General features: G+C 50.6%; 2 protein-coding genes across 3 annotated transcripts in view; both read right to left on the minus strand.

The window, feature by feature from the left end:
- Positions 1-259, minus strand: part of ATF4 (activating transcription factor 4) — a 2,068-nt gene extending 1,809 nt beyond the window's left edge. Inside the window, exon 1 of the mRNA XM_005871383.2 lies at positions 85-259. The gene's annotated coding sequence lies outside the window, so the exon portion shown is untranslated. The remainder of the gene's footprint in view (positions 1-84) is intronic.
- A 4,320-nt stretch (positions 260-4,579) lies between these two features.
- Positions 4,580-12,780, minus strand: MIEF1 (mitochondrial elongation factor 1). Of its 2 annotated transcripts, none has more exons than XM_014543853.1 (5): positions 8,974-9,051; positions 8,099-8,124; positions 7,826-8,003; positions 7,374-7,636; positions 4,580-6,781 (listed from the first exon to the last, which is right to left on the minus strand). In XM_014543853.1, the coding sequence occupies exons 3-5, from the start codon at positions 8,001-8,003 to the stop codon at positions 5,975-5,977; spliced, it is 1,248 nt and encodes a 415-aa protein (XP_014399339.1). In that variant the 5' UTR covers positions 8,099-8,124; positions 8,974-9,051; the 3' UTR covers positions 4,580-5,974. The 2 variants fall into 2 exon arrangements, with proteins under 2 accessions (XP_014399339.1, XP_005871446.1); XM_005871384.2 differs by lacking the exon at positions 8,099-8,124 and adding an exon at positions 12,691-12,780 and having other exon boundaries at positions 4,581-6,781; positions 8,974-9,124.
- Between the last annotated feature and the right edge of the window lie 1,653 nt (positions 12,781-14,433).

The raw sequence follows: 14,433 nt of genomic DNA on the forward strand, positions 1-14,433 counted from the left end.
GCCAGCGGCCCACCCAGGCAGACAGATCGCAGGTCCTCGGCGACCCAGGGGCGCCCGGACACAGCAGCCCGTCCCCCTACTTACGCCATGGCTTAAGCCGCTGGGAGGTGCCGCTGCAGAGCCTGGTGCTGCTGCTGCCGCTGCAAAGGCCAATGCTGCCGCTGGCACTGCTGCCTCTAGTGCGCCATGTCGGCCGGGAGCTGTGGGAGCGGAGGAGGAAGGGACACGCTCAAAGGTCTACATCTGCAGGCGGGAGAGGAAATGGCCGAAATAGCCGGCCCGCGGGTCTTTTATAACTTTTTCCTTTATGAGCCGCATCACAAAGGAATCCTTCCGCGCCGTCACGTGACCTTCGCCTCCCGCCCACTTATTTTCATCTTTTGACGCACTACCTCTTCCAACCAACGACTTTTTTTGGCCAGGGCGTAACTCTAAAGAGGAAATGTGCTATTTTAAAGGCCTCGAGAAACAAAAGACTCACTGCTTTACAAGGCTTCTAAGATCAAAGAGTCACTGCGAGCGCGGAGGGATCCACCAGACACGCCCGCTTCCGGTGTTAGCTGAAGGCCGGGGAGAAGTCATTTCCAAGAAAGGTTTTTATTGTGAAGCCTTCTCATCGCGAGAGATGCCGGCGGAGAGCGCGCATCGAGCTGATTGGCCATCCGTGGTGAGTCATATATAACTCGAGTTTTTATTGGCTCAGGGTCCAAGGTGGGTGGGCTGTGCAGTGAGGTGGCCTCTGGTGTGCGAGGGAAGGGCCGGGGTCCGGAGGGTTTCCCGCGTGCGGGTCTGGGGTCTGTCGTCCGCCCGCCCTTGGCGGTGCCCGGCTTTGCAGCGGCTCCCTCCGCCAGGCCTGTAGCCGGCCACCACCCCTCTCACCCACCGAGCCCCAAATAGTGACGGCAACCCCAGGCCCTGCGGTCGCTAAGCTGCCTGCTCTTAGTGCAGCTCTAACTAGGGGCCAGATTGCGGCTGGAGGATGAAACTGGGCAAAAGGAAATGTCATTTCGGTGCGATTTCACCACACGGGAGCCCTTCGGTAGCGGAAAGGGGAGCCTGAGGACCGCAGGCGGAAGATCGCCTGACCCCTGCCCACCTACCCCAAAAGCCTGCTCTGCGCCGGGAAGATGCAGAATCCTATGGCCCAACCAGTTCTGTTTTTATATATCCATTCTGCCAAAACATGTCTGCTTGTCCATTAAAACACGCAGGCTATCACAGCAGAACTTGTTTGGTTGGGTACGCTGTTTCTCTAAACGAGGAGGGAATTTACTCACCTACCTCCCAGGCGTCCGCTTCCGAGCAAGCAAGTCCTCATGGCCTGTGAGGAGCGGAACCCACGCCCTCGGGGCAGGGCCCCATCCTCTCCCTCCGCAGTCAGGCCCTGGAGGGACGGAAACCTGGAGTTTGTGCTGCCATGCATTTCGGCCTTACAAATAGTCCTGAGGGCTGTGCTGTGAAAACATTGGGAACCACTGTCCTAAACCACGAGCCATTAAGTGACTTCATCTAGCTCAGTGGCCTTACCATGGTAAACAGGCCTAATGGGGGCGGTGTTCTGCCCGGTCACATGCTCCCAGCGAGGGAGCTATGGGGTAGGAGTTAGAAGACAGGTCTCAGGGGCAAACCCAAAAGAATCCTGGCTCTTTCATGTTCAGCCAGGATGTGTTGGTTAAGTGACTTGTTCTTGCTGGGGCTGTTTCCTCACCTGTAAAATGGGCTAATGAGTAGTATCATTATCCTTAGAGTGAAGTGAAATCATGTGTGGAAAGCACTGAGCAAAGTGCCTGGTACCTGGTAGGTGCTCAATTGATTATCAGAACTGAGGTCTTCTGACCCAGACCTCCCAATACGCACCTCCCCATCCCCATTACATCATCCTGCTTTCTCAGAGGACACCTGTCATTTACTGAGAGGAAACCAACAACTATAAACAACTGGTACATGCAAAGCACACTGGATCCTGGTATGTGTGGTTTTTCTTTCCCCTTGGGGAATCCCAAGAATTGCAATACACAGAAGTCATCCAGCCGCTCAGTGCAAAGGCAGTAAGAGTCCCTGAGCCACTACACGTCTTCCAAAGGCACAACTAAGGACCCACAGCGCATGTCCTCCTTTTGTTGTATCAAGAGACTTGTCAGTGCTCCTGAGGGCTGACCACGCAGCTGGTTGAAAATTAAAGCAAGTAACACTGCCCCAGCTTTGACACTGCAGAGGTCACGGAAGAAAGACTTCAGTGGCAGCTCATCCCATCCGTTCTATTGTGGGGACCCAGATCAACGCTCAAGCTGATAGGAAGAACCAGCAGCACTCCTGTGGGAAAATGGTTCATGCCACACACAAGTCAAAGCTGCTGGAAAGGAGACTTCTATTTTCTTCCTCCCATGTTTCCAGCTTTATCTCCTCCCTCAAGGAGAAAAAGGACAGCAGTTCTCTGTGTCTCAAGGCTAGGCTGCTTCCCTCTGTAGCTATCCAAGACGGCAGAAAGATTGGTGACTGACTCCAAATCCCAGCCAAACATACCAACTGCTGCTGAAGGGCAGGCAAGTGACCGGAAGGCCAACTGTGGACTCGGCATTGGACCAAGAATTTAAAGACTACAAGGTGATCAAAATGAAAAGGTGAACAACACAGTGTATACAATTAACCGCAGAACCCACATCTCTGGTACTTTGGCCACTTAGAATCAGTAGTGTCCAAAAAGGCTACAGCCTCACTGCGCTAGTCCTAGGTGGCCTTGAGCTTCAGCAGCAAGGGCAGAGTTCTAACAAATCCCAGGTCATGGTCTCAAGAAAGATGTACCACAGCAAACAACTCTGAACACACGCGGGGACCCCTACTTACAGAAATCCCTGGGGACTCTCCTGGGCCTTGGGATCCTGAGGCTGATTCCTCATCAAAACCATTTATGTTCTCAACTTGAGTGGAGTACGAGGGAGCAAACTCAGCTGATCGGGAGCGTCAACCAGTGGACCATCAGGGGCTGAGACCCAGGAAGAAAGACTGTAGGCCTCAACACAGCTTTTCCAAACGAGCATTGATTATTTATTTGAAAAAAAGTCACAAGTAAGTGTATAAAAAATACTATTGTCCTGAACTCATTTTTAAAAAGGGGCAACAGGGAAAATCAAAATACACTTTGGAACTGATTGGAATTTCAAGACCATGAGTGTATTCTGTAAGCATTAGGCATGTGGTTTGCTTATCCTAGATGGTGTAAAAAAATTTCCAAATGGAGACGTAGGACCAGGTGCTATTGCTTCAGGAAAGGGGAGTTATGAGTAGAAAGGCAGAATGGTGGGAAAGGCGCCACATCTTTCCCCAAAAATTAAAGGGGGAGACGGGGAAGCAGAATGTTGCCCTCTTCTACCCGAGAATCTCAAAGTACTTGTCTGTCTTCCATGTTTTATGATGAGGTTTGCCCAGTTGGTCAGCAAAACCACCAGGACCAGGACAGGGAATTCCCACAGCTTCTAGTTCTGAGATCTTCTAAGAGGTTCTTGCTTATGAAATGGCAAAGTTATGGTGTTTTGGTTTTGTGAAACACAGTTGAGAGAGATGCTCTTTAAGAGAGGAGATAAACTCAAATCACAGTTAGCTTTAATAATTTGAGACTTGATCTTTAAAATGTTTTCTTTTTTTAGCTCTCCTTTCGATGTTTTATATGGAATTTGGTTGGAGACACCACCTTGGGAAAATTGTAGGGGATTTTCTTTGTCTTTCAATGCAAAGGCAGTAAGAATCCCTGCCTTTATATTTGTTTTTAAATATATTTTTATTGATTTCAGAGAGGAAAAGAGAGAGACAAAAACATCAATGATGAGAATCATTGATCGGCTGCCTCCTGCATGCCCCAAACTGGGGATTGAGCCCACAATCCAGGCATATGCCCTGACTGGGAACTGAACTGTGACCTTCTGGTTCATGGATCAACGCTCAACCACTGAGCCACACCAACCAGGCAAATTGTAGGTTTTATAATACATTGGGAAAACCAAATCCTTATCTCAATGAGTAATAACCCATGTTTTGACAACACTTTCTCAGCCCACCCCTCTCCTGGATGCCATGCCAGGCTCCACCCACTACCTCTGCACCGCTCACCAGGGAGCACTCAGGCACATAGATTTTTAAAACTCCATTTCGAGTCTGAACAGCCAGGCTGGGGAATCCCTCTCAGGGTTCTGAGCGTTATGTTCTTCCTTCTCTCCCAATGCCTTCATACAAATGACACAACTGGACCACTTAAAGGAACCCTTGCACACACATAGAAGGCAGGAAGTTCTCCAAGGTTAACCCTCGTTCTCAACCCCTCGTCCATGACAAAAAGGGAACAGGAATCTCGCCCTAAATCCAGAGGACAGCTGAGGTTCATTGCTATTTATAGAGCCATTTCATGTCACTGTCACTGGGAAGGAATGAGACAGCTGCAGCGCTTCACCAGAATCTCCCGGCTGGAGAGGTAGTATGCACAGAGAAAACAGCAACACTTGATGGAGAACAAATACTGGACAGGTGACCAGAAACAGAATTATCAGGCTTTTGCCACAAACAGGAAAAAAATACACAAAACAAGAAGATGCACTGGCATTGTGTATTAAACACTCCTCCCCACCCTCAGGATACTTTTTACATTGCAATAAATAGTGCAATTGTAGCAGCGGGAAACAAGGAGCGTAGGAAGTCCCCACCTCCTTCATATGTGTTTTATCCGTGTGCACTCTTCCTAGGTAGCACCAATCTCCCCAGGTGCTGGGTGAGAGAGAGACAGAACTGGGGTGAGGTGGGGGATAGGGGAGAGGTCTGAGCATGTTTGGGTGCCCTTTGGCCTCTGGAGGTGCCTGGAGAGTTCCGCAAACAGCCCTCTCACATTACTATGGCGGACTGTTAGGACTGTTCTTGCTCTAAGACAACATCCTAGAAAGACAGGCCTGATGGGGGAGAAACATGGTTACTGAGCCACAACTGAGGACTGGGTCTTCCAGCTGACATCCTGCTGCCTGTCCACCTCCCTTCAACCTCTAGGGCTAAGGTTGTGTTCTTGAAGGCCTCATCCTAAAGGACAAGGAGGCAAGGAAGGGGTGAACGAACGCGCTCATGCAGAGGTGCTGCCCTTGCAGCGCCCTCCCTCCTCGTCTTCCTCTGACTCCTGCACACAGGTGGTGTTGGTCTGGACCAGCCACATGAGCTGGAGACATCAAGTACACAGATCCTCTCCCAGGCCACCTCCGGTTCCCCCATTCTGCACGCTCACTGGTGGCCACTAAAAAACACACTCTCCAAATAACATTGCATCAGTTTATCTTGAGCCCCCACTCTGTGTGGGTCAATGACCGTGTTCCCATGAGAGACCTCTCAGCACTAGGGCTAGGAGTTGGTCAGGAGGTTGAGGGAATGGGCTGCTTTTCCAGGAACCTGAATCCAAGGTCACTGTACCCCCAGAAACCCTAAATACTGTCTGAGCGCTCTGCAGAGGTCAGCTTGGAAACATGCAATAAGGTGAGTGATATTCAACTAAAGGCAACATCTTGATTAGGCAGGTGTGCTCCAGGGAAAGGAACAAAACAAGGCATGAACAATAGGAAAAGGTAGAGAAGACACGGAAGAGAAGCAGGCCAAAGGGCAAGGCGGGACAGACAGGAGCAGAAAACCTGGGCCACATGCAAAACACCAAGTGTTTTCAACAGCTCAGGCCAGTGCTCCACCTGGTCAATTCATTCCAGCAAAACTAGCCTGGAGCGAGGGGTAAAGGAGGAGGAGGAAGCACAGTGTTTGGTAACAAAAATAGAAAGGGTTGGGTTTGAGAAAATAGGAGATTTAAAAGATGTCATTCTAATCAGCATGAAGTGACCAGGGCGGTGGACAGCAGGACAGGAGGCACCTAGGGACCCTGTGAGGCACCATCTCTAGAGCCGTGATTCTAACAGAGAATCCAGGGCCTGACTGCCCAGCACCCCTTTGGCCCTCACCTGCCCTACGTCTGCAGCAGCACCTCTGGCTCAGATAATGAGCAATAGAGAGTGTATCCCAATTCGTCTATTTCTTCAGGGGTGAGCTCAGCAAATAAGTTCACCTTGGGGTTTAGGGCGCTGGGCAGGACTCCGGCCTCTAGGTACCTGATGAGTCCCCTCAAGGCCTGCAGGAACCGATCGGCCAGCATATCTGGAGACCAGTCAGCCTCCTCCTGGGCCAAGTGGAGGATGACATTCGTGAGCTGGCTGGCAGTGAGGTGGCCCAGAGCTGGAGTGGACTTGCATATGGCCTTGAGGATCTTGAGGCACAGAGATCGGCAGCCCGAGTCGGCCTGGTCCAAAGCCCACAGGCGCGCCGTCTCAGCAGGACGCAGGCTCAGCCGCCACAGGTTGTCATACTGGGCTAGCCGGTGTGGTCTGGCCACCAAGACAGTGTCACCGAGAGTCACTGATGGCAAGAAGTCAATGACAAGATGTTTGTCACGCTCATATTGCACTTCCAGAGTCAAAGCCTCTGGGGGGGGTGCCGGGCGGATCACATAGTCCAAGAGAGACCCTATGGCCGGCCAATTGATGGAGCCAGCCACTACCTTCTCAAATGTGTCTGCCACTGTCTTTGGGGAGAGGTAGCCCCCTACTACACAGCGGTCCCAGTAACTACTACCACGAGGAAAGTACTCTGGGTTCTCACGGCGAACCAGGAAGAAGCCAGGGACATTCATGATGGTGTCCTCGCCAGGAATACACGACCACAGGTTCTGCTCCAGAACAAGGGGCACAATGAGTTGGATGTGGTCGGCTGTCACCACCTGGTGAGAAGAATTAAAAAGGTTTTGAGGGATGTAATCTGCTCAAGAAGCCAGCTTCTTCAAACACAGGTCCCTCTATCTTGTATTCCCCCAGCAATAAAGGAAACTAAGAATTCTTTCCTGTTGACCTTTCAGTTCAGATATAGACATAATGAGGATTTAAACCCAGGTCTGCAGACACCAGCTCGTGCTCACGCCACGTGCCACCTTGTCTTGGGGCATGAAAGTAGGCGAGACATCCCCCAAGCCTAAAGACCCAGAAAGAGAACTAGAAAGAGAGGCAGGGACAGGAGGGAGGAAGGAGGAGGCCTCTTATGGTGTCCTAGAAGTTGTGTGACTGGAAAACAAGAAGGGTTTTTAAAGACCAAGATAAATTTAAAAAAAATAAATGAGATCTATATCTCAAAAAAAAAAAAAAAAAACAAGACCCAAGATTATGCTCCCCAAATGCTCCCTGTGTGCAGAGTTCAGAAGCAGCCAGACTTCAGTCTTCCTGGCAAGCCTGGGTCACTCATCTTTTGTACCAACAGCACGACTGAGCAGCATCTGGGTCAGTACCCAGCCCGACCCTGTGTGAGCACCGCCTCGTTACCTGCAGGTCATCATAGAGGCTGCCACTCAGGTACATGTCCCGAAGTGGCATGTCAGGCAACTTGGCCCGCAGGAAGCCCCGGAGCTCAGCACATATGTCCACGGCAGCTTGCTTGGCCCGAGCCTGCTCACCAGCAGGGATGGCAGCCCGGTTCCGGTAGTAGGAAAGAAGTTTCTCCTGCAGGGACATGCGGAGCCGTGACTTCTTCAAGTCTACCTGGCCCTTCCTGGCCAGTGGCTTGGGCTGGGGTGGGCAGAATGTATCTGCCAAGGCAAGAGAGAGAAGCATGTCAGCTCTTCCCAGGCTGCCTCGATCCCAGAAAGAAGGGCTTGGCACAACAGCAAGTGCTAGCACGGTGCCTGGCACACATGTGCTCACGGAATGTTTGCTACATGCAGGAGTAGCACTGAGAGCCCACAGGTAAGTCCCAGAAGGGGCAGAGGCTTTCTCACCTGTGTCAAAGGCCGAGGAGTCTGTGGGAAGGGTCTGCAGGGACCGGCTCAGGCCTGTCTTCATGTCCTTGTTCAGCAGTCGGGGGGAGCCCATCCAGGCTGGTTCTTCCCAGCTCCTTTTTCCCGAATGGCCCAGGCGGGTGGGGCTGGTAGGGGCACTGATTGCCCTATCGTACATCTGAAACAGCAAGAGGTCCCGTCCACACATGTTCCTTCCTTCCTGCTTCCCTCCTTCCCAGCAGCTTTGGTGAGCTCTAGACTAATTTTCAATACCTTTGTGTTATTCTGGATTATAGTTTCTCCATGTAGAAAATAGAAAAGTTCAGGAAACATGAAATGATATAAATAAGAAACAGATTTATCCATAATGTCACAACCCAGAGATAAATGTTAATAATTTAGTATATTTCTTTCTGGAAAAATAGATTTAGGTAATTAGGATCCTGCTCTATATATACTTTTGAAACCCGATTTTTTTCACTTATGATTTTTATCATTTACTCATACCAGTAAAAATGAACCGGTGTTCAACATTATGGTACATTTTCTAACTATACCACACTGTACCTTATGAATGTAATAGTGAACACTGATTAATTCATTTAACAAATACTCATTGAGTGTCTATGACGTGCTGTCCTAGGTACAAGACTAGAGCACTAACCGAGAGACCCAGTCCAGTAGAGGGACACAGGCAAAACATAAACAAGTTAAATACAAAGTATGCAGAAAGATTATCGTTAAAATAAGGAAGAAAATGGAAACAGGAAGTGTATGCGTGGTGGGGGTTGCTATTTTAAATAAGGTAGTCACTACAAAGTATGCAGAGATTATCGTTAAAATAAGGAAGAAAATGGAAGCAATGCGTGGTGGGGGTTGCTATTTTAAATAAGGTAGTCAAGGAAGAATATTTGGGGTACTTGTAACTTTTTACCCGCTGGGATAAACATCTTTATTTGTCTCTCCAACGACTTCTTTGGGGTAGAGACCGAGCAGCAGCCTTAACTGAACTCTCCTAAGGTCTCATCTAATAACCAGTGACCCAGTTCGACCCCATGAGCAGCGTCAAGGCCTGTTCCAGACCAGCTCTGCTCTGCGGAGGCAGCCGCCCCCCTCTCCCACCCCTGGCTCAGGCTGCAGGCACTTACCCGCTTAACCGCCAGCGTAGCGATGCCCAGCATGGCCGCTCCGCCCACCCCCAGCACCAGCCGGGCATTGGAGAGCACAAAATCAATGGCTGTGCCGATGCCATTGTCATCCTTCTTGCCTTTGCGCTCGCCAGCGCCTGCCATTGCTCACCTGAGGATGAAGGCAGAACAGAGCCATCACCACCTGGGGCCTCAAACACTGTCAAGTCCAAAAATATTTCCCCCTAATAGAGTTCACAACCTTGGTGGCCCTTTTCTCCACCTTTCACAGTCAACAGAAGCTTCACTTAGGGACAAATGAGACCACTTGGCCAAATGAAATATATTCCCACTTAAACGCACAGAGCAAGCAAGGCCAAGGAGAGAGCTGCCTTTGTATTTACAGGTGGAGGCAGGCAAGAATCCAAGCATCCTCTCTCCGGGTCCATTGAGACAGAGATGGGACATATCACTCAGTTGAGGCAGCGGAATCCAATCAGAACACCATAGACATTGCACGGTTCCCACACATAATAACCACCGTTTTGTTGTTTTAAACAAGAGAACCTTTGCTAATATATTTGTAGTAGGGAGAACCACTGGATGTAGGCACTCTAAGTCAAGGGTGGGGAACGTCTGGCCCGTGGGCCATGTTGGCCCTGCCAAGGCGTTAGGAGTGAGTTAATTAAATGTCTGGCGCAAGCTAATTTTTAGGTTGATAATGTTGTATGGCCCACGAAGGGTGTTATAAATATCCAAATGGCCCTTGGCAGAGAAAAGGCTCCCACCCTGCCCTGAGTGATCCCTGGATGAGATGCAGCAGACCAGAAGGGCATGTCCCCCTCCGAGCAGAAGCCAGAAGGAACCCCCTCCCCCCCGGGCCATTTAGTCCTTGGCCATCTGATGTGATGACTGGTGAGAGCAGGCGGGGAGGTGGCAGAATAGAAAAAAGCCTGGGTTTTCCAGTCAGAAATCCTGAGATGGAGTCCTTGCCTTTGAACCCTGAATTATTTAACCCCTCAGCTATGAAAAGGGGAGAATGATGCCTGCAGGGCCTAAATCATAGGACTATAGTGAGGAAAAAATCTACTAAAACACTGTATGTAAACACTCTATAAACTGTAAAGTACTAATTAAGTCTTTTAAGATTTGCACCCACAGGACAAGGGGTCAACTTCCAGAAGGCACTCAGATTGCTCTCTGAGCTACATCTGACTTCTGAGACAGACTCATGCTGTCCTGGGCTTGAGGTTAAAACTGTTAAGTTGAGCAGGCCGTTCCTACTCTAGTGCGATATGCTCCCCACCCAAGGGTCTGGTGACCTGGAAGAGGAGAGAGCATCCATGAACTCCAAATCTTATTTTAAGTTAACTTGTTGCAGCTGCAAGTGCTTATCCGCTCGTCCTCCACTCAGGTTCCTGCACTAGTGGGAGCCTCCTAGGAACGGGACTCACAGGCACGGAGCGGGGCTGGCTCCTCGGTGCCATCAGAGAGGAGCACTGGTGCTTTAATGGGTAGAGAGTCTCAGTTTTGCAAGATAAAGAAGTTCTGGAGATGTTACACCACAAGGTGAATATTCTTTTTTTTGTTGTTGCCATTTTTAAAATATAACATTGCTTAGATGGTTTGATACAGAATAGCTTTTCTTCTCATTTTGAACTGGAAGTACTACACAACTGAATACAAAGAGGAACAAAAAGTACCAAAACCAAATTTGTGATTTTGTTCATGTGGCATAAACAATGTGAATGTTCTTAACACTACTGAACTGTACACTAAAAAATGGTTGTGACCTGGTGGGCAGGGCAGGGGGCGGAGAATCTGAGCACGGCCACCATTTCAGGGAAGAGAAATACTCCTCACCCCAGCAATCCCGTGAGGTTAGTCATAGTATTATTTCCAATTTTCAGATGAAGAAACTGAGACAAAGGTGAAGTAACTGGCCCAGGGTCACCATGTCAGTAGGTTGTGCCGAGATTTGAACTAGACGTGCTGCTGGGGAGTGGTTTACAGGGGTCTCGGGTAGCTTGCTCACATTTCCTCTGTTAACCACCAGACCACAAGCTTCTGGGGGCACTTGGCTCATTCACTGCTACTGCCCAGCGCCAGTGTTTGACACATAGTATTTGTTGCACAAATGAGCTATGAACTCTGGCTTTTTTTTTTTCAAAGAGGGGGTGGTGGCGACCTGTAACCCAACTCAGTCAAAACAGATTAGGAGCCCAAAGACTAGTAGCTCACTGTGTAGTTCCAGACCTGCCGCCTTCCTGTGCAGCAGCCCCTATGGGCCCCACGCTGCCAAAGGCCGGCCTGCCAATCAACCCAGTGGCTGAGGAGAACCAAAAGCCATTACATAAGGCTCCTCCCTGCTTTTCCTGTCAAAGCTGAACACAGTACCTCCCACCCAGCTGGCAAGCCTTTCACCTCAGTTATCCTTCATTCTTCTTTCTCCTCCTGCTTCCGCCAACTGGTCACCAAGCCCCACTGCTGTACAAGTTGTATGTATATGCGGCCAGCCCACCTCCTCGGTCCCTCAATCTCAGCTGGCCATATTCGCTGCCTTTAGTATCTCCACCAACTTATTCTCCGGCCGCCACTGCCACGCTCCCTCTCCCATGACATTCGCTGCTTTCAAAGCTGTGATGGTCCCCCTACTATCAGATGTCCCAATCTCCTCAACAGGGGATTCAGTGTCCTTCCGGACCTGGCCCAGCTTCCACTCCAGCCACTTGCCTTACAGGTGCACCATTCTAGCCATGCCAGACTCGAGTTTCCAGGACAAAGTGCAGCTGCACCTCCACATTTGCTTCTTGCCCATCTACTCAGCAACCTAGTTCTCATTTGAAGCAGACCTCAAATGTCCTTTCCTACAGCTCCCTGCGACTCCCGTACTCCCCCGACCCAAGGCAGCTATGTGCTTATCCTTGTCTCTAAGCTCTGTGCCCAACCCTCTACACCAGAGCTGCTCATGCCAGAATTACTTCCTGCTGATCTCGTTAGACCAAGCCCTTGATGGACAGGATCATTCACCTCTATCCCAGCGCCTACCGGAAAGCCAGCACCATAGAAGGCCCTCGGGAAGCTGCTGAATTAACTATGATCATTAGATTATATTTAGTGGAACTTCTTAGTAACAGTGGAATCAGGAGCAAACAGCACCAATACCACCTGCCAAGTAACCCTAAGTGCTGGGGGTGCACTCTCTCATTTAATTCTCATAACTATTATGTCCATTTTACAAATGAGGAAATGGAGGCCTCGAACAGCTTAGTGATTTGCCCTAAATCCTACAAGTGTTAGCAGCAGTGCCGGGCTGTGAGCCCTGACACCGTCCCCCGATATCTGCACACTCTGCTTGCTTTACTTTACAGACGCTGTCACAGGACAGAGCTACATTTTGGGGGATGTGATCAGACCTGCAAGATAGCTGAATGTCCTAAGAATGAGCCAGCCGGAATTAAACTCGAATAGCTTTAACCAATGTCTTTTCTAACATTTTCATATGTAACTGTTCCACTTGAACTAAAATGTGATAACAATCCTGTTCTGAGGGCTTGAAACTCAGGGCCTATTTTTTCTCAGTAAGGGAACATACCTCTGTTAATATGTCTGTAGTTTCTCCATGGATTTCTAATGATTAAAGGACTTTGGTCCCTGAAAGAAAAGGGTCTCCCTCTCCTGGTCCCCTGCATCAGAAAAAAAAAAAAAAAAAACCTGCAGAAACAAGGGTCTACCTACCTGCAGCTGCTACTGCATCTGTGAGGTGGGGGTGGGGTGGGGGAGCAGGAGGGTCTACAGAAGGCACCTTTGCCCTCCTTCCCTTGAATTAGGATGGCAGAGGAAAGGAGAGGATCCTAAATAATGCCCCCCAGTCTTCGCTGGAGGTAGACCAGGCCCTTCTCCAGCTGCCTCTCCCGGGCCTCAGGATCCTCTAGCTTCTGATTTTTCCGGAACTCACGGCGGATGGAGGCAAGATAGAAGTCCCGGTCCGTGTAGCGAAGCTCTCGGCCCTGGCGCAGCAGAGCCCGGTAGAGACTCAACACCGCCTCTCGGCTCCACGGGGCCATGGGGGACTGGCAGGTGCTGGGCGTCAAGCTACAAGCAGGAGGGAAAAACAGAAGCGTAGAATCAGAATGAGTAACAGAAGGGCCTATAGAGACGACCTAAAAGTCAAAGAGTTCTTAACGTAGGTCTCAGACACCCTCAAGGCCACACTACAATTTAGGGACCGGATTAGGCCTAGACCCCAGCCTCTCACCCGCCTTCTGGGAAAGTCCAGTTGATGCCGAAGGGCCAGGGCTTGGAAGCTGAGCTGCCTGGGCTTGAATCCTCGCTCCGCCACTTACACATGGCTTTGGGCAAAGCACTTCACCCCTCTAAGCATCAGCCTTCTCACTTGTAAAGTGGAAATGCTAGTATGTTAACAGCAGCTGCTACAGAGTTGCGAACTGTGTGAGATAAAACATGTAAAGCCCCTGTAATAGGTCACCATAGGGGTGGTCCAGACTCCGGAAGGACTCTGACACACGAATCCTGGCATCACCACTGATGAGCTCATCACCTCGGGCAAGTTCCTTAACCCTCTGCCTTACCTCAGTTTCCCACCCGTCAAATGAGGATTAAAACGGCATTCTGCCCGTACGGCGGGTACGAGGATGAAGTGAGTTAATGTATGGAAACAGGTTTGGAACAACACTTGGCAGTACCAAGACTCCATCTATGCGGACAGCGGTGACTAGTGCCCCGGGCCTGGTGTGTAAGTGCCCAATGAACGGATCTAGTTCCACACAAACTGCCCCCATCCTCTTTCGAGAACAGTGTTCGCCTCTGTAAAGTGCTTTGTCATCCGTTATCCTATTTAAGCTAAGGAACCTACGGGTGGTCGGGGATCACTCACTGTTTACTGTGGATCACACGTGCTCTAAGCATGTCCCACATCCCACTGTCACAGGCCCAGGCCGTCGTTCTCCCCACGTGACGGCGGGGAGCCTGCACCCTGACCCCGATCCTGGCCCCGGAGGGCAGCTCCCTCTGGCCCGGGCCCTACCGTGGGTGCGGCACCTCGGGGCGCTCAAACTTCCCCGGCTCAGCGCCTGCCACACACCAGGAGCCCAAAACCAAGCTGATGAGAAGGGGACCCTCACAGCGCCCCTACGCGCAAGGAATGATCACCCCGCTTCACAGATAAAGTCATGAGACTGAGTGGGGGAGACATTTGGTAAAAAGATCTGAACTTGGGGCCCCAAGTCCGCGAGCATCAGCCTCTGGCCTTGCGGACTCGCCGCGCGAGCCTGAGCAATCCCTGTCCCCGGCCCTTTCCTCGAATGTGGGTCCCCCGCCCCACCCCCCGGCCCCAAGGGCCTCGCCAGTGGGAGACGAACCCCGAAAACCAACAGGAAAAGTGCTTTATGAGGTGGGAGGCGACTGTCACGTAAGGCTGTGAGGACAGGGTCTCTCTGGGCGAGTGGGCGGCCTCCGCCG

The sequence above is a fragment of the Myotis brandtii genome, unplaced genomic scaffold, assembly GCF_000412655.1.
Source record: "Myotis brandtii unplaced genomic scaffold, ASM41265v1 scaffold339, whole genome shotgun sequence".
NCBI lineage: Eukaryota > Metazoa > Chordata > Mammalia > Chiroptera > Vespertilionidae > Myotis > Myotis brandtii.